The sequence below is a fragment of the Peromyscus maniculatus genome, chromosome X, assembly GCF_049852395.1.
Source record: "Peromyscus maniculatus bairdii isolate BWxNUB_F1_BW_parent chromosome X, HU_Pman_BW_mat_3.1, whole genome shotgun sequence".
NCBI classification, from domain to species: Eukaryota; Metazoa; Chordata; class Mammalia; order Rodentia; family Cricetidae; genus Peromyscus; species Peromyscus maniculatus.
Window position 1 is genome coordinate 6,269,470 of NC_134875.1, and position 24,627 is coordinate 6,294,096.

Here is a 24,627-nt window from a genome sequence, read left to right on the forward strand (position 1 = left end):
GCATGGTGACCTGAGTTTGGACCCTCTGCGTCCATGTAAGAAGAAAGCTAGGCATAGTGGTACATGCTTATAATGCTAGTTTTAGGGAGGCAGAGACAGGAGGAGTGTAGTGGGTAGCCATTCCAGCTTTGATCTGGAAGTTCCAACCCCCATTGAGGTTTCAGCAACTGTCACTCCTACAAGGCGGGGCCAAGGGAGGCACCTGGAGACCCAAGATCTGGATGGGCAGCACTCTCTGTTCCTGGACCCTTGACGGTGGAGGTTGACCAAGCAGAGCTCCAGAGAACACCGCTGGACTGTGATACACCTTCCCCAGACCCCACAACCTACCTATCCCTTTTTTGTAAGTTACCCACTAAATAAATCTTCCTTTTAACTATGTGGAGTGGCCTTAATAATTTCACCAATAGAGGAGCCCTGTAATCTGCTGGCCAGCTAGCTAGTTATGCCTATTCAGTGAGTTCCAGGTTGATTGAGACACCATGTATCAATAAATAAAGTGGAGGGTGATAGAGGAAAACATCCAATATTGACCTTTGGCCTTCATATGCATGGCCACATACATGTATACACACTCACACACATGCGTACATATAAAATACACATATATATGCACATGCATACACCACAGACACACATTAAATGTAAGCTATTCAATAATAAGAACAAAAAGCTTCTTTGTGTCTATGACCTGAAAGAACCTGGTAGGAAAACGGGTGTGTGCTCAGAGGTAATGTCTACAGCCTCTAGAAACTTTGGAAGGAAAGAAGAAGTGTGATACTCAATTCATTTCACAGAATTATTAAGCATCTGTTGTATAAAAAAGCTTCAGAGCTGCAAGGAGGTGGCAGGAGGCATCAGACTTCCTGATCTGAATCTTCAAGGAACAAAGACCTAGAACAGTAAAACAAGACTTCATATGGGCTATTTTGAGGCAGAGCTGGTTGTTCTAGTGACAGAAAAAAGAAATCAAGTCTAGGACATCATAGGACTCTAGTATAGATATAATGGATACTGTAACTAAATGATTTACCTGAATTAGAAATTCTTCTATGCTTGCATTTGTACAATGAATTCTGCATAGCTTAATTATGGCTAATTATAAGAGGAAAACAATTTTGTGATAAATGCTCAGATTCCATACTGGATGGCTTGCTGGAAAAGAGGATGTTGCAGGCATCTTCCCCAAGATAATTTCCTCAAGTTGTTTGGGAACTGTTCAGGCTTGTGGCTAGAGATTGTTGTTCATTCAAGTGCCCTTGGCCATGTGGCTGCTGTTTAGCTATTGCTGCTCAGAATTATTTTCTGACCTAGTAAGCATAGAGAAGTCAAGGATAGGTACAGACACTTGTAAAGTGTTTTCTCTGCTTGTAATTTCCTTTTCACTTTTCACAGCCTGAAATCTTATTTGTCCTTTCAGATTCAACTCAAGTTCAGATTCAATCAGTTCTCAAGTTCTGGAAACTTAGTCACAATGCTGTTTTTGATTATTCACTCCTGTTTGTTCTCATTGCCTCGTACAGCGTCTGGCACAATGCAGAGGGTTTAGAAACCATAATCTGGATGAAGGAAGCTGGAGGTCTAAAGGTTATAGGCTAACTCTGCTTAAAGGATGCTTAGAGAAAATAAAGGGAAGGAGAGGACACTTATCTAAATTTTAGGCAGAAGACCCAGAAGAACAAGACAGAAGCACAAAGGGGAAAAAGAAAAGTGAAGGGGAGACTGAGAAATGAGATCAAGATGGGGATGAAAACAAATGCAAGTTTTGTGTGAATCTAGTCAATGACCTCTGGTAGACCCATCCATCCTGTTTTCTGTAGAGAGCAGAGGAAGCACTGAGTAAATGCCATGGGCACAATCATGCCAATGACTCCAATGCCTCAGCCTCATGGGAGTGGCAAAGCCTTTCTGGGTGAGGCTCAGAGGTATGGTAACGCTTTCCTGAGGGTTTTCAAAACTACTGATCAGTGTGTACAAAAACTAGCAACTGCAGCTTCTTCTTTCTGGCTGTTTACAGCCTGTGACTGCTTACCTATAGAGACTTCCTACTGGGACTACCTAACCCCTCCCCCTCTTCTGTGCCCAATAAACATGCTGAGACTCCCTCCTATGGTGGCAGTAGTGTCACTCTGTCAGAGTGCACACCACACTTGACCCAAGCTTTTCTGTACTCATGCATCTGTTTTTTTTTTTTTTTTTTTCATCATTCCGTTTCAAGCCCTAGTCAAGATTCCAGGACCTAAGCAGGGCTGGATGTAGCAGTCTTCCATTTATGTTTGGCTATGTTCATTTAACCTTGGCATTACAGAAATAGAGTCCAGAATCCTATCCTCCCCATCTACTTAAGAAGGATTTCTAAAACCCTTGGCAGCTAGGAAAGTTTAGAGAGGAAACAAGGAGACCATGTTGGCTCTGAAGGTCAAGGTACAGTTTTACCACTCTGCTTCCCAATAGAAAACAGCCTCTGATCCTTCAGTAGGTAGGAAATCCTACTAAGAGATGGTGATCACCAATCCCATGATCATCAATCCCATGAGGGTTGGTGGCCTACCTTCCTTTGGTGTTGTCCTGGATGTAAGAATGGCCACTGGCTCTTTAGAACTCTCTTGTCCTCTCTAAGGCTCTTCTGGTCACAAGTCCTAAAAGAAGCTTCCCTAAGTTGGTTGCTACTTATAGTCTCTGGAAGAAGACAAAGGAACAGTTGTAGATGTCATTAGAACCATAGGTACTTTCATCCCTTCCACTGGCCTCCCAACTCCTCCTCCAGATTGTCAAGTTCCCAAATAGAGCTGTGTAGTCTATCAAACTCTTTTTCAGACTTCAGACACAACCACCTCATAGGAAGATCTCAAGACAAGAAAATTCACAGGTTTATGAAAAGCACACTAAACTCAGGAACAATAGGTTCTCTTAGGAAAATACAGGTTACATTTTTTTAAACAAAGTCTCTCTATGTATCTCAGGCTATTTTGGAACTTTATATGTAGACCAGACTGGCTTTGAACTCTCAGAAATTCATCTGTCTCTGCCTCTTGAGTGCTATTAAAGGTGTGTGCCACTACACCTGGCCCAGGATGTTTTTTGTAAATGGACAACATTCTGGGGTCTGCAGCAATTTTTTAGTTGGTGGGACTTTAGGAAAATAAGTTAGGTCAGTCTTGGGAACTGGTATCTGTTTCTTGTCTAAAGAATTTGTCAATCTATCCTCCAGAATAGATCAACAATCTTTAATAGGTCCAAGAATAGATACTAGCTGTCACTTCTCCCACTGAATTTAGTGGTAAAACTAGTGTTTAATCTAAGTCTTCTAAATCTATATCCTTTCAACTTTACTAATGAAGCCCATGGAAGAACCACTGGTAGTGTGTATATCTGAACCACAAAGAAAATCTTCCTTCCTCTAATCCAGGTCTCTTAATTTAAGTGTCATAATGCACTATGATTCTCTCCTTTAAGTTTCTGATCTTCAGAAGTCTGTCACAGAGGCCAGTGTGAATACTAGTAGAGCATAGGGCTGGGCATCTAGTGCATTTGAGGCACTCAAGGTAACTCCCCATCTTCTAGACTGAATATCCGAACTTTGTGATAGTCCAATTCTTTCAGTATTTTTCACGGCAACTTGGTTTGTCAAAGTAAAAGAACAAAATGACAATAGTTGGCATACTTTTATCATGGTATTCAGGATAAGGAGTCCCCATGGCCTATTGTAGCGAGAATTACTAAAATTGAATTCATGAGCCTGTAGAAAAGTGTCTCAGTTCCAGGAGTACCCAAGAATTCACCAAAAGTAGCATTTGGGCTCCAAGCAATTTGCCTGGCCACTTTCTGTGAAGCTTTTGAGAAAACCATGATACAAGTTATTCAAGCATTAGAGCTGACAAGCTGTTTTCTTGATGTCTGCTTGAGGTGAAACCCTCAGGAAGTAAGATGATGCTGGCTACTCTGTACATTGGCAGGTAACTTTTCTTAGTAGTGTAACCTCTAGTTTGCTGGAATGTTAAGTTGCATCTTTGTTCCTCCACCTTCACTAGCTACTTTGTACAGGTTACATTATGCAAGCTTCTCTATGCTTTAGATTTTCTGTACTTTACTATTTACTAGGAGAGTCCTCAGGGCTAGACATTGGGAATCATCTGGAGGATGGTCAGGGAAGGTGCTATATAGTTGGACTTTTTCTGTCCTGCCAGCTAGTTCCCAAATAACCTCGTGGATACTTCTTATTAATTATGAAAGCTCAGCTGATAGCTTAGGCTTGTTTCTAACTACCTCTTAAAACTTAAATTAACCCATAATTTTATTAATCTATGTTCTACCATGTGGCTTTTACCTCTATCCCATTTTGTGTGTCTGACTTGTTCTGCAACTGGCTGGCTTCTCAGCCCTTCTTCATCCCAGTGTCCTGTGTACCTGGAAACTTTTCCAAGCTATTGGCTGTTCAGCTTTTTATTAAACCAATCACAGTGAGATATCTTCACATAGTGTAAAGGAATATTCCACAACAAGGTGGATCAAAATTTCTGAGAAAGGGTCATAGTGCTTCAGCAGCTGGATGCTTTATTCAGGTTACTCACTCATAAACCACTCATATAATAATATCCATTTCTCAGTGGGTGTTAGGGATCATAATTACCACTTGTGGAATGTTTTCAAGTTTCCAGAAGAAAGATGATACATCACAGCAAAGTATGATTCTCCAAACTGTGATCTTAAGCTTCCCCTGGGGCTAACCAACATAAAATTGCCATTCATGAAACTGAGCTATTGTAACAAAGTATGATTATTACCCATAATGATCCCAGATTAATGTTTAAGGTATTGGTGTGCTCATGAAAACAACAACTCTTAAATTGGTTGCAAGTAAAGATGGTAGACTAAGTCCTCTGTTATGAGGCTTCATTACTTTTGGATTTGAAAAGTAAATAGAATCCTTTAAAAAGGTTGTTAACTTAAAAGAACAGCTAGCAACAGCATTCTTTGAGCATCTAACATATGGTAGGCTATGCATCGTACATGATCTCTCTGAACTTTCCTAACCAAGGTGGAAAAGCAGTTGTTTTTTTTTTTTTTTTGGTCTCCATTTTGCAGAAGACAAAATCTGAGCCCCCAAGATGTTAACTTGCCCAATAAGATGAACCTGGCCATTCTAAATAGTATGGCTGGGAGTGGAAAAAGCCAGATTTGAAGCCACTACAAAGTCCACACAGAAGCCAAGGAGACTCTGAACTAGATTAGGATAAGGATGAGTTGCACATCTCCAGTTTGGGCATCCCGATGAATAGACCTGCTGCCAATCACAGTGGTGACCCAGGATGGGAAAATGGTTGACAAGGTAAATGACTTTGGTGCAGGATAATGTGAGTTTGGAATAGTCAGGATTGTCTGGGTACGCTAGGGGCATGGAAAGGAAGTTGATATGCAAACTGGATTTACTGGCAACTCAGACAGATGTAGCTCAAGGTTCAGTCAATTTTGGGGAAACCTCCAGACCATAGTATGGGTCTGGGTGACAGGTGGCCAAGGGGACAGGTGTCTGTGATGATCTCACCATGGGACTCCTGTTTGGCGTTCACTCTCCTTAAGGGCTTCCATCCAGTCAGCGCTCCCCACCTCTGAGGTTCTCTGTGCCTTTCCTCCTCTTTTTGTAGTCGCTCTGCCTGGCAGGCCAAGATTGGGTTGCAAATATAATCACAGCCAGCCAGCCTGTAACCTCCAGGTCTGGCGAGCTCCGGGACGAGGCTTAGAGCGCATGCGCATCCTAGCTACGGAAGCCGGAAGGAGTGTCAGAGGCGGTTGGTTGCTTGGGTTTCTGCTGGTGGCGGCGTTGGCGACGCGGCTGGCTTTGGCAGCATGAACCCGCTGTAAGGCGTAGGCTTCGCGGCGCGGGGGGCGGGGGGGAAGAGGAGGACGCCTCGGTGAAGTTTTCCGCCATGAACCTGAGGGGCCTCTTTCAGGACTTCAACCCGAGGTGAGGCGGTTACGTTGGCGGTGCCAGACGGGGGCTTGGGTTCAGGCAGCGGCTGGGAGAGGAAAGGCGGCCGCGGTGTTGCAGCCTGAGGACCTAGGTACCGGCCCGAGGCTCCTCATGGCTGCCAGCTGCTCTCCAGAAAGCAGTGTTGGCCTCAGAGTCGGTTCATCCGCTTCTTCCTCCCGCACCAACTGGAACCAACTGGCGGTGGCCCAGGTTGCCCAGCTTGAAGCTGTGTCCTGGAGGGAAGCCCATTGCTTTCCACTCGTCTTCTTTTCTTGGTATTCCAACTTCTCTGTCTCGATTTCTTTTTTTTTTTTTTTTTTTCCTCACCCCTCTGCCTGTTCCTATTCTCTCTGCCAGGGCCATCTCACTTGATCCTGACATTCCCCCCCCAAACCCCCCCCCCGCCCACCTTCCCAGATGTTTCCTCTAGTTCCAGCCCTTGGGGTTTTCCTTGAATTTATGCCTATCCGCCGTTTCTCTTCTTATTTAACGAACTGATATCTGAGATACTGAATTTTTAGAGTCGTTGCCAGGGTCTGGTAAATCTTACATAATGCCTTGAGGGTGAACTTGATCGTTTCCATACGCATTATCTTAGCCTTTGCTATAAGTTTATTCGCAAGAAGTAGATACTGCACTGCTTATTTCCCAGACTTGAAATACCTAATGGGCAGTGTGAAGAAAACATTGGCTAAAGTATAAATCCCTGTCCTTGCATTTGCTAAACTGTTGTAAAAAACAAACAAACAAAAAGCCTGTTCCCTCTGAGGGCTGTGAGCTCCTGAAACAGAAACCACTTCCTGGTTGTCCCCTTCCACAGCACCTCCCACCCACCCCATCTGTCATATAGTAGACACTTATAAAAAGCCTTTGAAAGTAAACTGAGTCAAGACCTAGACTGGAGCCCAGGCCATAGTTAACTAGTGATTCTTTGCTCTTCTTTAATAAGCTGTGAGATGAGTTCACTTTACTGATCTCTTTAAGTCCATTACTATGTAAAAGGAGTATCTGTTCATTTATTTGTAATTCGAAGACATGCACTCAAGTAAGCTAGTCTTGCTCTGTGTGCTAGGTCCTGTGCTAGGTACTTAAGATGCTTGTCAGTCCCAGCCTGGAAGTAAAGGGAAGGTAGATAGATGATTTGCTGTATTGTGCATTCCTGAACTTTTCCAGCCCAGCGAAATCACTTTCTTGGCTGTTTGTTGGACATGAAAGGAACTGGAGAGGAGGAGCGGGGATTATTTGTAGTGCAATCTCCTTGAGGGTGGTGACATTTTAAATTATAAAGCCACTGATAGTGGCTGGGTGCTCTTATTTGTCTTTGTGTTCATATTCTGCCCTTGATCTATGATCATTACTGTTGGCCTTGAAAATATTCTGCGGAGAGGAAAGTTCATTTAGAGTAAGTATACTATAGTTTTTCCTCTGGTGCTCCTATGAGTTAGGTTTTGTCTATAGGACAACTACAATGGTACTGAAGCTGGACACATCTTGTGTATTTTCATTATTTGGAGAGGATGATAAGAAAGAGAAATAAAGGCTGAATTGTTTTGTGTCCTTGGGAAACTCACTTATCTGTCAGTTTCATCTGTAGTATGAGTATAATTTTTCACAAGGCTATTGAACCTGAATTAATGGCTGATTGCAGTGTTACAAATAGAAAGTTTTTTTTTTTTTTTTAATTACAGATCAGCTAGTCCAGAAGCTGCAAGGTGATGTTCCAAGTTACCTAGGAGTTGTGAAAGCAAAATAGTGGTCCACTTATAATGAATGCCCTTAACCAGTTTTTCCTTTAGCATTTTTCCCCTCTGAATACAAGTTTAAAAACTATAATGAAATACTTTGAAGAGATTTATACTGATCATCAATACACTTATTAGTGCTTTAATTCTAAGTGGAGTAAAATGCATCTCTCCCTAAAAAAATTTAAAGGTCTCTTGTAGCCCACCATTGTCCTGACTCAGTGTTATTAGTGGGAAGGAACAGTGTTACCTTAAAGATGTTTCAAGAATACAATGACCAGGTGATACAAGTCAGAGTTTTCTTAGCTGGTGGTATTTCGTGTATTGTTGATGATCTAGTTTTTAACATTGTGTTTTAATCTTGCTCCATGCTGACAAAAGCCTTTCAGATATATGGGGAGCAAAATGAGGGGAAACACCCTGTGCTAATAACCTCAGATCTTTATACTGCTGTCTTGTTCTCTGTCTCTAATTCTCAACCAATTCACGAATGTTCCTCTTACTCTAGGACTTTATCATACCTACTTATTTAATAGGAATGATTCTTTCTCTCCTTGACTTCATTAACTCCTATTTATCATTCAAATTTCTGCTCACTTAATAGTTGCTGAAGGATTTTGTCCTGGCTTCTCCAACCTGGTCCACTACTCCTTGTTTGTACAATCTCTGTAGAATACATAGGTTCCCTGTAGAGCACTTACCTGTGCCCTTGAATTTGTCTTTCTTTATTTAATATTTCTCTTCCCTACTGAAATTCAAGCCATGTGAGGCCAAACCCATGACTTTTATTACTGTTGTTTATATGCATGAGATAATAGCTGGCTCTGTAAGTATTTGTGAAATGAATGATAACTCACCACAGCCTGTAGGAAAAGTCTAAAGCTGCTTCTTTCAATGACTGCTTTCCTGCTCAATGTATGGACTATTTATTTTTCTTATCTCTAGCTATATCCCTTCAGAGTGCAACTGTTCCACTGACAAGATGGGAAAGACCTTAACAGTATAGGAGAATGTTCTCTGGAGATTATTAATGTATCACAGAAATAGCTACTGTTATGGCTTGGTGGTCTCTACCTTTCAAGTCTTGGTCAGTGAGAATTCACTGCAGTATTGTCAATTTTCTAGAAATAGTAGTAACAGAATGATTCAAAAGTGTTTAGCAACCAGCTATGAAGGGCTGACAGCTGACCCTCTACCTATTTCCAACTGCTACAGAACTGGTTGATCATGAACTTATTTTCATAATGGCCCTTTAGTTGCACAAGTCAAAATTCTTGAAACATACTATGTCTACCAAGAATCCTTCTTGACTGCCTAAAGCCTCTAACATCTTTACAGATTAAACAGACTATTAGAAGTATACAGAAATGGAAAACTGATTCTAAAATGTCCCTGGGAGGTAGAGATTTGGGAGTATGTGGCTTTAAATGGGCAACCTGACTACATCACAAGTCCTCAGGGTTGTCTGCTCTTTTGGTAGAGTTGTTATTTGTTAGAGAAGACCCTTCAGCCCTGGTAGCTATACAGCATTGGAAAGCTATGAGAACTCTGCTTGGCATACTGGCTCATCTGTAGTGGGCTCCTGATGCGAGTGAGGTATATCCCTTGGGTATTCTAGACTGGAACAAAGACTGAAAAATGCCTTTTGGGGTGGTGGGTGTTATGTGGACATGTGTAGATGTAACAGTCTTATTAAATAAGAAACACAGAGCCAAATGCAGAGTTAAAAGCCCAAGAGGTCAGAGCAGTAGCTAAGAGCTGATACTCAAAACCTTTCTTACCCTTTGCTGCTGCTGTCGTCCTTCCCCTCAGAAAGAGACCTACTTTCTGTGTATCTTTTTATTGACGTTCTGTTCTGCCTTCTCATTGGTTGTAAACCCAACCACATGAACTCCTCGTCACTGCCTGTCTATACAGACCTCCAGGTTTTCTATGGTTGGTATTGAGATTAAAGGAGTGTGTCTCTATGCTGGCTGTATCCTTGAGCACACAGAGATCTGTCTGTCATGTAATCAGGATTAAAGGTGTGTGCCACCACCACCCGGCTTCTCCTATGGCTTGCTATTAGCTCTGACCCCCAGGCAACTTTATTTATTAGCATACAAATAAAATCACATTTCAGTACAAATAAAATATAACCATAGACATGTAATACTATTGAAGTAAATTATCTTTGCAAACTTATTGTATGCTTCATCTTCTAAAGCCATTCTTTAGTCTTTGTAAGTTGTCTTTTATCTAAAATCAGAAAAAAAAAATGAATGTGGTTGTTGGTGACAGTTCACTAATGGCCTCTGCAGGCACCAGATACTTACATGGCATACAGACATGCATACAGGCAACATACCCATTCATATAAAGTAAATTTTTTGAAAAGAATTGTTTAAAAAGAAAGGGCAGTGTTGTATGACCACTGCAGATGATGTGTGCAGTGTTTTAAAAATACACGCTGTTGAGGTTAGTGTATAGTTCAGTGGTAGAGCTCTTGTCTAACATGTGCGGGGTTTTAGGCTTGATTCTCTCCAGCACTGTAAAAAAGTACATAGTGTTAGTTACTCCAAATAATCCTTACAGGTTGTATTTTTTAAAAGCAGGCCACTGATCTGTCAATATGAGTGTACTGTCTGTACTGATAATGAATTACTGTCTGAATGACTGCACATCTGTTGTTGGGGTGTATAAGGCCACTGATAGAATATTCTCATGACTTTTACTGATTAATAGTTGTTAATAAATGCTATGACTTATGAGCATCCACCATGTGTCAATACAGTATTGCCACTTTACTTTTCATTATCTTTACTCTTTATAATAGCCCTGCATATCAGAAAACAGCTTCATTATATTTTATTTTCTAATTTTAATACATTTTTGTTTATTGATTGTGTATGTATGTGTGTGGGTGCACATATTACATAGTGTGCATATGGAGGTCAGAGAACAGTTTGTAAAAGTCAGTTCTCTTCTTTCAGCATGTGGGTCCTGGGATTTGAAGTTATCAGGCCAGTGGCAAGTGCTTCTGTCTGTTGATTCGTCTCTGGTCCCAAACAGTTTCATTTTACAGAGTCTGGGTTTTCTCTAAAGTCAAACAGGCAATTATGAACCAAATCAGGATTCTAATCCAGGTTAGGTTTCTTCTGAAGCTTTTTGTTCCACCCTACATGTCCTTTCCTTCTATAACAGAGTATGTCCAGTGTACTGAGGGGCCATTTTGGCTAGTGTTTTGTCAACTTGGCATCAGCTAGAGTCATTTGGAAAGAGGGAACCTCAATTGAGAAAATGCCCCCCCCCCAACCAGATTGGTCTGTGAACAAACCTGTGGGGCATTTCCTTGATTAACAATTGATATAAGAGGACTCACCACTCCTAGGCTGGTTGTCCTAGGTTCTGTAAGAAAGCATGTTGAGCAAGGCATGGGGAGCAAGCCATTAAGCAGCACCATCTGTGGCCTCTGCATCAGCTCCTGCTTCTAGGTTCTCTGTTTGCTTGAGTTCCTGCCCTGACTTCCCTAAGTGATGGACTGTTAACCTGTAAGATGAAAACCCTTTCCTCTCCAAGTTGCTTTTGGTCATGACATTTTATTACAGCAAGTGAACCTTTTATTTAGGAGTTGTAAAATGATTATACAAAGCATACCTTATATTGGTATTTATATATCCAAATAAACATCATTGAAAGAAGTTGGGAAAAGTAAAATGTACCCATTCCACTGCTCAGAGCCCTTGTTCATATTCTAGAATGGCCTTTAGAGTCAGTTTTACAAATCATTTAAGAAAATCTGTCTTGGTGCATTATAATAATCATTTTTGAACGAAAATAGTGCCACCTAGTTTGATCATATATCTTTTCACTAAATTTGGCTCTGGTTGAATTTTGGCTATTTCCAGAACTCAAATCCACTCTCAGCAAAGATTTGGCACTATTTATTATATTCAGAATAATGTACTTCAGGCTCTTAAGGCACTTTTGAGAGGAATGTTCTAAAGATGATTTGAGCAATGGCATAGTAGAATTAATGCTTTACCTCCAATGGGAATGGTCAAAGGATGAAAATTCCATTTGCATGTATAATTTCTGGGTTTGAAAATATTGCCATTACTTGATAACATATATATAGTTTTTATTTGCTGTGATTTCTTTGAGGGCCATGACTTTGAGGCACTGAATAAATGTGCTGAATGAGTACATGTTGAGTAAAAACTGGCATAAACCATTGGAAAATTCTGTTGTAGGAAGGAAGCAGTATATTGGAGAAGTATTAGTTTCTTAGGACACTGGGAACTAAGTTTACTAATATTATGCTATGACTTTCTGGTTGCTTTGCCTAGTGATGGATAAGTGTACAAGGTGACTAAAATTTTCAGATAAAGGTCTTGTATTGAATTTTAGGTGTAGATGCTGTATAACTGATAACATATGATTAGTCATGTCTGATAGTTAAACTATGATCCAGCAGTCAGAAAAATTATTACCATATAAGATTTTTACAACTTGTATCATTAATAATAAATACTACAGCAACAATATATAAAATATATTATTTGCACAATGTTATCACTTACTTTTATCTTCATGAATCAATGTGTAAGAAATCAGATGAGATAAATAGGAGATAAAGAAGTTGAGTGTCCATCTTCTCACTGGCCTGGCTCTTTCTAATATTGTTTAAGAATGATTTTTTCATCTGCATTTTTGTGCGTGTGTGTGTGTGTGTGTATTCTATTTATGTGCTCTTAAACATTTTTCATCTTAATAAAAATTCCCACTAAAACATTTCTAGTTTGGTAATAAAGTTTTGTTTAATCTAAGAGGTATAGTCCTTTTAATAGTTTGCAAAAATCTCAATAGTTTGTCAGTTGGAGCCAGTCTCTCAAGTCATAAACAGGAATATGTCACCTAGAGTATGGTGTGTGTGTGTGTGTGTGTGTGTGTGTGTGTGTGTGTGTGTGTGTTACTTGCATCCATATATACCTGTATCCATATTTCTCTAGTTAAGCCAGGAGATTTCACTGGAGAAACCCAGTGGGTCTAAAAAGAGTCCCATTGCAACCTTTTAATTTTCAGAAAACTATTTAAAGCTTTTATAGTTAGAGTCAGCTCTTTGGTGTCTATTCATGAGCCTGAGCAGTAAGCTCCTTATACATTACAAAAAAGACATTATCGCTGGCCGGTGGTGGCGCACGCCTTTAATTCCAGCACTCAGAAGGCAGAGCCAGGTGGATCTCTGTGAGTTCGAGGCCAGCCTGGGCTACCAAGTGAGCTCCAGGAAAGGCGCAAAGCTACGCAGAGAAACCCTGTCTCAGAAAACCAAAAAAAAAAAAAAAAAAAAAAAGACATTAGCTTTAGCTTTTGTGGCCTGATCCATGCTATACTACCCAGTGGTAAGACACTAATGTTAATAATTCAGATGTGGGTAATAACTCCATTTTAAAGGTATTTCTTTGGTTTGAATATAGCACCAAACTTCTGTGTTTTGGAAACTTAATCCTCCAATTAGTGTCTTTAAAAAAATTATTTATGCTGGGTGGTGATGGCGCACACCTTTAATCCCACCACTCAGAAGGCAGAGGCAGGTGGATCTCTGTGAGTTAGAGGCCAGCCTGGTCTACAGAGTGAGTTCCAGGATAGCCAGCATTGTTTCAACAGAGAAACCGTGTCTTGAAAATCCAAAAGTTATTTATTTTATCTGTATGAGTATCTTGCCTGCATGTATATCTGTGCACCACATGCATGCAATACCCACAGAGGACAGAAGAGGACACTGGATCCCCTGGAACTGGAGTTATAGAAAGCTATTAATTGTTATGTGGATGTTGGGAACCAAAGGTGAGTCCTCTGTAAGAACAGAAAGTGTATTGAGCCATCTCTCTAGCCCTTTAATTTAAAACTTGATGGCATTTAGAGGTAACTTGAGAGATTATTAGGATACCACATACTTGCATTTAAAAATGCCAGGTGCAGAAGCAGAAAAGAACACAATAATTTCATTTTATCTTGATACTTGGGTAAAAAACTAATTTAGTACTTATGTGATGAATTAAGAAGAACAGTAAGTCTGCAGTAGATTGATACAGCAGTGAATGAGTGCAGGAAAAAAAACAGTGGTGTGCCTGATTTTAAAGCTATTGTATACATGAGATACTTCATTTAGTATTGAGAGCTGCTGGTAGTGAAAGTCCATGAGAGTATACAGCAGTGACAACTAGCGTTCAGAAGGTCAACCAATCAGAACTAAGGGTTCTGTTAGAGGAAACCATCACACAAGGTGTTATGGAATTACTCTTTTGAATGAACTGGCTGTTTCTTGTAAACTTTTTGTGCAATAACAGCTATGAGTCTCCCCATTTACCGTGCATCTCCATGTTATGTGTACATGTAATCTCATGATTGCATCTCAATCTTGGGCACAACTTTCCCTATACATTTGGGGTAATGGATAACTCTCCCCAGCTGTGTTTATTTATTTATTAACATATATCTGGCCAGGGCCACTCTCCAAACAAAAGTATTTCAGCAAAGATACTTTTTTCCAAGGACAAATGCAGAGAAATAAACATTAGCTCATCTCACCCAAAGATAGAGAAAAGAACCACTAACAATTAAATCCTCAACTCCTTACCCTCACCCCGGGTTATTTACACAAGACCCTAACTTAAGAGATTTCCTGCTCACATTCCTAGGATGATGTTTTAGCCATTTGCTAGTTACTAATTTAAGGCAGTTACTTCCCACTGACCCAAGGAGACTGCCTACAAGGCCAGACAGGCAATAGGTGCCAAGCTTCTTTCTTGTGCAAATTAAGTTTTTATTCCTCCTCAGCCAGGTGCTATTCCTAGATTTTTCTCCTCAGCAATTACTCTGAGTGAAAGTGCTTTCACTAACCAAATACTACATGCTCTGACAGCGGCTCTCAATAGGAAAGGTAAATCTTATTCCTGTTTTTATACCAAGGCTAGAAGTAGAAGTTCTTGACAATGTAATTTCATATTATTATTTCAAAGACATCTACCAAAGTTCTTTTCTATTTGTGACTTGAGTGTGTGTATATATAGATGTATCTATAATTTACTCAGCCATTTAAAGTATTTTATATATATATACACTTAAATGTATCATATGAATATGACAAATAACCGTTCATTTTTTCTCTTGTGTTTTTTGTTTCTTTTAAATATTTTTGATTTATGCATATGTATACACTTGTGTGAATGCATACCATTAGTGTACTTATACCTGTAGAGGCCAGAAGAGGGTGTCATATCTGTTGTTCGAATCTTAGATGATCTTTTAATAAAAAACTCAGAGCCAGATATTGGGGTGAAACTTGAAAGATCAGAGAAGCAGAGCAAGCCACAGCCAACCTCATGTTGCAAACTCCATGAATCCTCTGACTGAAATCCTCTGAGTCCTCACCCAAATGGTTCTCAGCTGAACTGCTTTAGTTCCTGTTTCTTAATGCCTAATATACCTTTCCCCTTCCAGCCATGCCACTTCCTGGGATTAAAGTTGTGAGTGCTTCCCATTACTGGGATTAAAGGTGTGTGCCACCACTGCCAGGCTGTGTTTCCATTGTTGCCTTGAACTCACAGAGATTCAGATGGATCTCTGCCCCCAAGTGATAGGATTAAGGGTGTGTGCTACCACTGCCTGACCTCTGTGTCTAATCTAGTGTTCTGTCCTCTGATCCCAAGGCAAATTTATTAGGGTACACAATATATCACTACACAGATCCACTGGGATTGGAGTGACAGGCAGTTGTGACACAACTTGTGTCCATGCTGAAAACCAAACTCAGATCCTCTAGAAAAGCAAGAAGTACTCTCAACTGCTTAGCCATCTCTCTAGCCCCATTTCTTTTGTCTTTGAGACAACATTTCATGATATTTTTCAGGCTGGCTTGGAACTCACTATTTAGCCTAAGATTGTTGCTGGAGGGCTTCTCTCCAGGTTCCCCAAGCCCCGCAGTCCCACAATCCACTTATAAAATAATCACTCAGACGCTTATATCACTTATAAACTGTATGGCTGTGGCAGGCTTCTTGTTAACTGTTCTTTTATCTTAAATTAAATCTATACCTTGCCACGTGGCTGGTGGCTTACCAGAGTCTTTACATGTTGCTTGTCCTGGCGGTGGCTCAAGTGTCTCCCTCTTCCTCCTTCCACTTCCCAGCATTCTCCTCTCTCCTTGTCCCACCTACTTCCTGCCTGGCAACCTACTTCCTGTCCCACCTACTTCCTGCCTGGTCACTGGCCATCAGTGTTTTATTTATATAGAGCAATATCCACAGCACTTCCCCTTTTTTTCTTTTTTTAAAAAGGAAGGTTTTAACTTTAACATGGTAAAATTACATATAACAAAACAATTACCAAGCAAGAATTATAGTTACAATATTAAAGAAGATGTCCTATCTATCTTATATTTGTGAGTTTAAGGTTTTATATCTAACTTATCTTTTATCATAACTGAGGAAATTACAACTATCTAGTTTTCAACCACATCAAAGACCTGAGAAGGAACATAATGGTACCTGAGAAATGGTAGATGGATGCAAGCAACTTTCAGGAATCTTGCAAAAGTAGACCAAGACAGCTGGCAGCCTGGACAGTCATCTAATGTTTCTCAGCATTGCTGGTGCATTCAAATTGGCTACAGGTCTAGAGTATCTGACAGACTATTTTCAGAAGCAGGATTTCTGAAAGACCATATTACCCTGTCTTGGCAGAGTACAGTGGTCCCTTTCCTTGTGTCCCGCTTGTCCAGAAAGGACAGCATTGCATTTGTACTGTCAGCCATCAAGGCAAGGGCAGTTCATTGCCCAGTAGGCCATTTTGTGCCAAAAAGACAAACTTCCAAATGGAAATGTCTTAGAAGCCCAACATTCTCTTGGGATCAATTGGTACAGCCAGGAGCAATTGTGTCTCACGTCAACAGAATTCTAAGTTATTTAAATGCCATATTCTCTAGGTCTATGAAGTGTTTGAAGATAACCTATCTATCTGAAATATATCTATGTATACCTAGAAGACTTAACTAACATGGCTACAGATATGATTATCATAGATGACTAATTATTAATCTATTTTTTAATTATCTATTACAATTTTAAATGAGTTCTGTGTGTAGAGTCCATCAGAAATCCTTTGGAAGCAGGAGACTTAATTACTTGCTTTTGTTTTCTCATCCCCGACACAATATGTTTTCTACATAGAACTTTTAAATAAATGATTGTTGAATTAGTGACTAAATATATGTTTTTAATTATTTTTTGCCTGCATGTATCTCTGTGCATCCTGTGTGTGCAGGGCCCTCAGAGGCCAAAAGAAGAGGTTTTACCCCCAGAAATGGAGTTATAGATAGCAGTTAGCTGCCTTTTAAGCACTGGGAACTGAATTTGTGTCCTTTGGAAAAGCAGCCAATGGTCTTAACTATTGAACCATCTCTCCAGCCCTGAATTAGTGACTTTTTTTTATGAGCCGAATATGTTTCTGTTATTTCTCCTCATTTCATTATCAGCTGTTTATTACAAATTAATTCTTTTTCATCATTTTGCTTTTCTCCTAGTAAATTCCTCATCTATGCCTGTCTGCTGCTGTTCTCCGTGCTACTGGCCCTTCGTTTGGATGGCATCATTCAGTGGAGCTACTGGGCTGTCTTTGCTCCAATATGGTTGTGGAAGTTAATGGTCATTGTTGGAGCATCAGTTGGAACCGGTGTTTGGGCACGAAATCCTCAATATCGGTAATACTGCTTTATAAAACCCACTGGTCTATATCTTGAGAGAACAAAATCTTGGTGGTTCTCACTAGAGATACCATAAGGACAATTTCTTCCTATTCAAGGTTTTGCAAACATTTCTCATCAGTGTTTTAAAAACTTAGATGCTTGTTATGAATTTTCTTATAAAAACAGTGCGTTAGTTTAGGTGGTTTAGTGCCTAGATAGCCCATAGATGTAACCTCAAACATCCCAAATACAGAAATGCTATACCATAGCAGAATAAGAATCACAGAAACACTCTGTATGACTTCTCCAGTTTACTTTTAGAACTAGGGTTCCCTTTCTCCTACTCTTCTAGTCCTGGGGTAAACTGGTAATGATGTCAGGGAATGAGCTTGGTCCAAAGGCCATGAGTCCTTCAGATAGGAACTAGGGAATGAGGTAAACTGAGAATCAGATGTTACGAAAGAAGGCAGATCTTTGGGGGTCATGGAAGTGGAAGTAGCCTGGTGTGGGTGGATTCTATGGGAATCTCTCCCTTTCATTTCTCAGAGAAAAGGGAGGCAAGGGAAGGAAGTGGAGAGTGAGGGCCCTTATAAACCTCTATGAAGAAGATGAAGAATGCAGTAATTCTTGATAGGACAATGAGGAAGGTAGACAGAGAGACAAACAGCTGCTTAAGGAAAAAAGTATAGAAGATGGGGCCACTTCAACTTTAAAAATTCTTGATTATCAACTTTTAAGATAAGATAGGAACAAAAAAAAAAAAAACAGGCAGTGGTGATGCATGTCTTTAATCCCAGCACTTGAGAGGCAGACCCAGCACTCGAGAAGCAGAGGCAGGTGGATCTCTATGAGTTCAAGGCCAGCCTCGTCTATAGAGTGAGTTCCAGGACAGCCAGGGCTACACAGAGGAACCCTATCTGGAAAAAGAAAAAAAGCTGTAGTTTAGACTGTGTAAAATGCATATCCCATAGGTATGTAGGACTTTAAAAAGGCTACACACTAAGAATCATAGCAAATGAAGGGCATTCTTGTGTGAATGTTTTTTTGTTTTGTTTTGAGATTGTAATATAATCTTTCAAGATTTTATTTTTTGAGGAAGAATTTCACTGTGTACCCCTGGCTGTCCTGGAACTTACTTTGTAGACCAGGCTGGCCTTGAACTCAGAGATCCCCTTGCCTCTGCTTCCTGAATGCTGGGATTAAAAGCATGTAACACCACTGCTCAGCTATTTTTTATTTTTAATCATGTGCCTGTATAAATGTATGCCCCGCGTATGAGGGTACCTGTGGAGGCCAGAAAAGGTGATAGATCCCTGGAGCTGAGTTATAGGTGGTTGTGAGCCACCCAGTGTGAGTACAGAGAACTGAAGTTAAGTCTTCTGGAAGAATTGCAAGCACTCTTAAACACTGCGCCATCTGTCCAGCCCCGATCTGTAATTGTAGATCTATCTCTTTTTTAAGACAAAAATTTCAGATATCTAATATATGTTTCTCAAAAACAAGTTAACTAATTGATACTTAAAAGTTATACACATCTTTTCTCTGTTTTGATACTTTTCAAGTAAGGAAAGAAATTGTTTATAGCTGGCTAGATGTATGTTATACACAGGTATAGTCATTCCCCTGTGACCATTAATCAGCAGTATGCTAGTGAAAGTCCTACAGGAATTACCTGTGACTGTTTTTTCTCTTTGTCCTAATTTCTAGATTATTTATCACCCATAGGGCAAGTGTGTCAGGAATGGTTATCTGTATTTTGAATGAAAATTTTAGGCCTTTACAAATGCATTATAAGCATTTTCAATTTTAATTTATTAAAAGTTTATGTTTGCCGGGCGGTGGTGGCGCACGCCTTTAATCCCAGCACTCGGGAGGCAGAGCCAGGCGGATCTCTGTGAGTTCGAGGCCAGCCTGGGCTACCAAGTGAGCTCCAGGAAAGGCGCAAAGCTACACAGAGAAACCTTGTCTCGAAAAACCAAAAAAAAAAAAAAAAAAAAAAAAAAAAAAAAAAAGTTTATGTTTATGTTTATACAGCTAATTAAACTTATTTTGTTTGAGCACAACTTTAACTTTTTAATATGCAGGTTTTAATTCATTATTATACTGGAATAAAGATTAATGAAAGCCTTTTATTACTTTCTTATTTGCATTTTAAAGTAGCATCCAAGAAAAATGGCGTATCTTCTTAAATGTAACCTACACTTGCAGATGAAGCTAAAGTTATATTTCTAGTATTGTATGAAATGTTGTTTGTATTGTTTTTAATTCAATGAGAAGTGAAGATCATGAGACTTGAGATACCAGAAGTTTTTTACAACAGAAGTAATTAATGGAATAATCTTGGAAGTAACTTTTATAGTTGAGTTTAAAGTTATAAACATAAGTGTTCCTGGATATTTGAAAGATTGTCTATTAAAGATAGGTTTAAGAGCTCTCTACTTCATCTTTGTGTTTTGTCATATTTACAGTTGAAATTCAGAATGTGAGTGAGTTGGTATTTGCTGTGGACTTTTTCCTTGTACTCAGGATTCTGAACTGTATTTTTTCTTTCTTTTCTTCTCCTTCTATCCCCTTATAGAGCAGAAGGAGAAACATGTGTGGAATTTAAAGCCATGTTGATTGCTGTGGGAATCCATTTGCTCCTGCTGATGTTTGAAGTTCTGGTCTGTGACAGGATTGAGAGAGGAAGCCATTTCTGGCTTCTGGTCTTCATGCCATTGTTCTTTGTTTCCCCAGTGTCTGTTGCAGCATGTGTCTGGGGCTTTCGGCATGACAGGTCACTAGAGGTAAGATCTGTGTATTTAATCATGTTTTTAAAATAGTTACTCTAATGTCAGTCCCTTACCCTAGGTAAGGGACAGACTAATCCTTAACTCTAGATTGTGGTTTATAAGGGAACAAATGTCTTCAGCTTTCTCCTAGCTTTCTGTCTTATCAGCTACCTGTGTCTGTCAGTCTTGTGAAATAACCAATAAGACTGATAGAGATATAGACACAAAGAGAGAGATTTTAAGGAATGGATCCACATGGTTGCGGAGCTGGCAAATATGAACAGACAGGCAGGCTGGGCACTCAGCAGGAATTGACACTCCAGATTAGAGGCTGACTTTCTTCCTTCCCAGGAAACCTCAGACTTTGCATTTAAAGCCTCCAACTGTGGATAAGGGCCACTTACCCTACAGTATTGAGAATAATCTCCTTTAAAAACTTGATGCTGTCACAGCAACACATACCCTGGTATTTAATTAAATAACTGGTATAATAGTCCATCTGAATTAATACATAAAATTTAACTCTCTCACTACCTAATCTTCTATGATGTCACTCCTTAGCTGTCATCTAATTGGATTGTCCTGATATGCCCATGTGTTATTTATTCTTTCAGCAAATATCTTTTTCAAGTATCTATATATGCAAGCCCTTTAGGCCCAAGAAGAGGAGATATAGAATTAAATTAAAATACTAAGACTAGTAATAGTAATAGTGAAAACAATTGTAGATGATATTCGTAGTATTCTTAATCTGACTGGGCCAAGCATTTGGATGGTCACCTCATAAATAGCAGCAACTTAGTAAACGTTTACAACAACCTTATGGGAGAGGTGCAGTTGTTTACCTGAGAAGGATAATTTATTCATGGCTACACATTAAGGAAAAGGGCCAGAATTCCATTTCAATCAGCCCAATCCAAAGTCAGAGCATTTAACTACAAAGGAACTGAGGGCCCAAAGCAATGTGCTAACAGATTTAGAGGACAATGGGAAGTGATAGAAACCCGCCCATACACATACACACTTCTTATCTGATATTTCATTTTTCCATGGTTTTAGTTACTTGTAGTTAGCTGTGGTCTGAAAATATCATATCATAAAATAAGATGTTTGGGAGAAATATAAAAGATCATATGAATGCTACCTTGATTACAGTATTTTCTTAGAGTTCTGTTTAGTGATTATTGTTGTTAACCTCTTACTGTTACTAATTTATAGATTAAACTTTTATCATAGGTATGTGTACATTTGGAATAAAACAATACATAAAAGGTTTAGTATTATCTGCAGTTTTGGACATCTACAGGGAATTGTAGAGCGTATCCCCCACAGATAAAGTACAGAGTGTGACTGCAAATGTCTTGTTTTGACCTGTGCAGGTAAAGAGGAGACTGCAGCTCATCTGGAAGGAACATAAAAGATTGGAAGCTGAACCTAGGCGTAGGTTTAAAAGAAAAGTTCCAAGAGAGAGGAATAGTGATAGAGCTAGGCCACAGGAACAGTACATAGAGTATCAAGAAGGACTTGGTCTTGATGGATGGGGATCTTACTATTATAAAAGTGGTGAAAATCCATGGAGTGAGTGTGGCTGGTAGGGACAGGTCCACTGTGGTGGGAGAGTACCTTTCTCAGCCCACTTTTACATTCTCTGTTGTTCCTAACAACCTTTAGTAAACCCAACTAGCTAGAGTTTTCCTGCCTTGCCAAAGTCAGGACAAATCTTTGTCACCCACCAGTCCCACAGCCACTCAGACCCAACCAAGTAAACACAGAGACTTATTTTGGTTACAAACTGTATGGCCGTGGCAGGCTTCTTGCTAACTGTTCTTATATCTTAAATTAACCCATTTCCATAAATCTATACCTTGCCACGTGCCTCGTGGCTTACCGGTACTTTACATCTTCCTTGTCCTGGTGGCTGCTGCAGGCAGTGACTCCTTCTGCCTTCCTGTTCTTTTATTTCTCTTCTCTGTTAGCCCCACCTATACTTCCTGCCTAGCCACGGCCATACAGTTTGTAAACAAAATAAGTCTCTGTGTTTACTTGGTTGGGTCTGAGCAGCAGTGGTACTGGCGGGTGAGAGAGATTTGTCCTGACTGTGGGCAAGGCAGGAAAACTCAAGCTACACCCAACCACTTCTTATTTGTATTACTTGCCTCTGGCTGCTTACCCGAGACTGCTGAAAAAAGTCACCTGATTGATGGATAAAACCATCATAGGTTTATGGTCTGCAGCTTCAGCCAGATATTGGGTTAACAGGGCTAGCACATTCTTGACCTCAAAGAGTAAATATTGATTTGTGGTTAGGAATGGAGAAAGCTGTGTTCTTTTTATGGGTAAAACACAGGTATGCACACAGTTATATTATCTACAAAATATATACAGCACTAAAATTTCATGAGAGGTACACCTAAGAAACAAATGTAACAGTGGTTCTTAGAGTTGGGGAGTCATTATGGAAGCAATAGATCTAAGTGGTGCAGTCTAGTACCATCTGTCTGTGCATATGACCTCTAATTTCCCAGAGATATTTGAGGCTTTGCCCTTCTTAAAAAAACTCCATGTTCTCCATCTTCTCTCTTTGCAGGCCTGTCTCCTCAGCATTTGTTCTGGAAGTTGGCCACACTTATCGCAGAAACTTTGCACTTTGTGTCCTCTCTCTCTGTCTCTGTCTCTGTCTCGCATCTGATAGAAAAAAGAAGTTGTCATGTTTTTTCTTTCTATTTACAGAGCAGCTCTTCCATACTACTCTGTTTCTTATGCCTTATTCCTTACTTAATCTATACTTACTCAGCCCTATTCCACATTCTCTAGGACCTGGCACAAGTGCCTGAGGCCCAGTACAGTAGGTTCCTTTCAGTAATTTATCTTTTCAGACCACTGTCCATTGTATGTTAGCTTTTGCACCTCAGTGACCAAAATACCTCAGAGAGACAGTTTAAAAAAAAAAAAAAAGAATTAAAATGTGACGAGGTAATTAACCTTCAGAAGAACTTTCATCATTCTGTCTTTAGAGTAGATATTGCTGGCAGCTTTTAGTGAGATTTACAGTGAGAATTGGGAGCAAAAGGCAGAACAAAAAGTGTTGAAAAAAACGCTATAGTTAGAGTTTTGTACTAGTTATTTTTCTGTTGCTGTGATAACACCCTGACCAAGGCAACTCAGAAGAGTTTATAAAGGAAAGAGCATTTAATTACGGACTCACAGTTCAGAGGTTAGTCCATTATCATCATGGTGGGGAGGATGGTGGCATGTTCAGATGGATTCGAATCCATGATGGCAGAGACAGGAGGCATGATGGCAAGACCGGGAAACTGAGATGTCACATGCTCAATTTCAGTCATGAAGCATAGAGAGAAAATTAGAAGAAGCAGGAGGCTTTTAATTTCAGATCTTATCCCCAGTGACATCCTCCCTCCAGCAGGGTTATACCTCCTATACTTACTAAGACAGTACCATAAACTGGGGACCAAATGTTCAAATGCGTGAGACTATGAGGGGCAGTTCTCATTCAAACTACTATGGGTGAAAAAGGCCATGTGAAGTTGAGGGCTTTGTAGAAATTACAGTTTCAATGGTATAAAACTACAAACTCGTTTGAAAGATTTTTCTTTCTTTTTCTTTTTTTTTTTTCCATCCAGGTATTTAGTGGCTGCTGTAGCTATGATGTGAGCAGTGGTAGACATTGATGTCATCCACATATTGCTAATTTTGAAGGCAAAATGCAGGAGTTACAAAGTCACAAAGGATTCTACTCATATTTCAAAAAAGAAAGCCTGTGGTGCCTGGTGATATGTGCCAGTGTCAGAATCCCAGCAAACAGCCCCTGGTAGGACAATGTGCAAAGCTATGAGAAGGAAGCCAAAATTCAGTGGAGACCCCAGGATGTTAGATATACCAAGAATGTGGAATATCTGTCAAGGAAAGCTATGGAAAATGAGAAAAAAGGTTTTCATAGAGATATAAAGGAGAACCTAGGACCTGCCAGTGGGCTCCATATTGAGAGCGTAGAAGGGACCTTATTCCAGGCATACTAAAGAATAGAGGTGAGAGAAACTGGTCGACCAAGTCAACCCCAGAGTATCCAAGATGTTCCTAGACTAGAAATAGGAGAGAAATATAGAAGCTAGGAAATTGGAGCCTTTGCACAGAGATAGCCTGAACAGGGACTATATCTTCATCTCTCAAACTATGCACTGCTGAGCGATGACTCACTGATTAAAGTGCTTGCTGGGAAAGATTAAGGACCTGAGTTCACATGCTGTCTAAATGTTCCGTTGCTATGAAGAGACACCATGATCAAGACAACTCTTACAAAGTAAGGCATTTAATTAGGGACTCACAGTTCAGATCATCATGGTGAAGAGTATGGTGACATGCATGCAGGTGTGGTGTGGAGGAGCTAAGAACTCTCTATCC

General features: G+C 39.9%; 1 protein-coding gene and 1 long non-coding RNA gene across 3 annotated transcripts in view; one reads left to right on the top strand and one right to left on the bottom strand.

Annotated features, from left to right (window-relative positions):
* The window catches only part of LOC107400456 (uncharacterized), a 49,791-nt gene extending 44,068 nt beyond the window's left edge, over nucleotides 1-5,723 (bottom strand). The window contains exons 1-2 of the long non-coding RNA XR_013048156.1: nucleotides 5,546-5,723; nucleotides 2,552-2,679 (exon numbers count right to left, since the gene is read on the bottom strand). This is a non-coding gene — a long non-coding RNA (uncharacterized LOC107400456). The remainder of the gene's footprint in view (nucleotides 1-2,551; nucleotides 2,680-5,545) is intronic.
* A 16-nt stretch (nucleotides 5,724-5,739) lies between these two features.
* The window catches only part of Tmem185a (transmembrane protein 185A), a 29,146-nt gene continuing 10,258 nt past the window's right edge, over nucleotides 5,740-24,627 (top strand). Inside the window, exons 1-3 of one of the 2 annotated variants that reach the window (XM_076562425.1) lie at nucleotides 5,740-5,858; nucleotides 17,276-17,452; nucleotides 20,016-20,223. In XM_076562425.1, coding sequence (XP_076418540.1) covers nucleotides 5,848-5,858; nucleotides 17,276-17,452; nucleotides 20,016-20,223 — 396 coding nt within the window. In that variant the 5' untranslated portion in view covers nucleotides 5,740-5,847. Of the gene's footprint in view, nucleotides 5,966-17,275; nucleotides 17,453-20,015; nucleotides 20,224-24,627 lie in introns of both variants that reach the window. The other variant, XM_006998610.4, reaches the window with a different exon arrangement.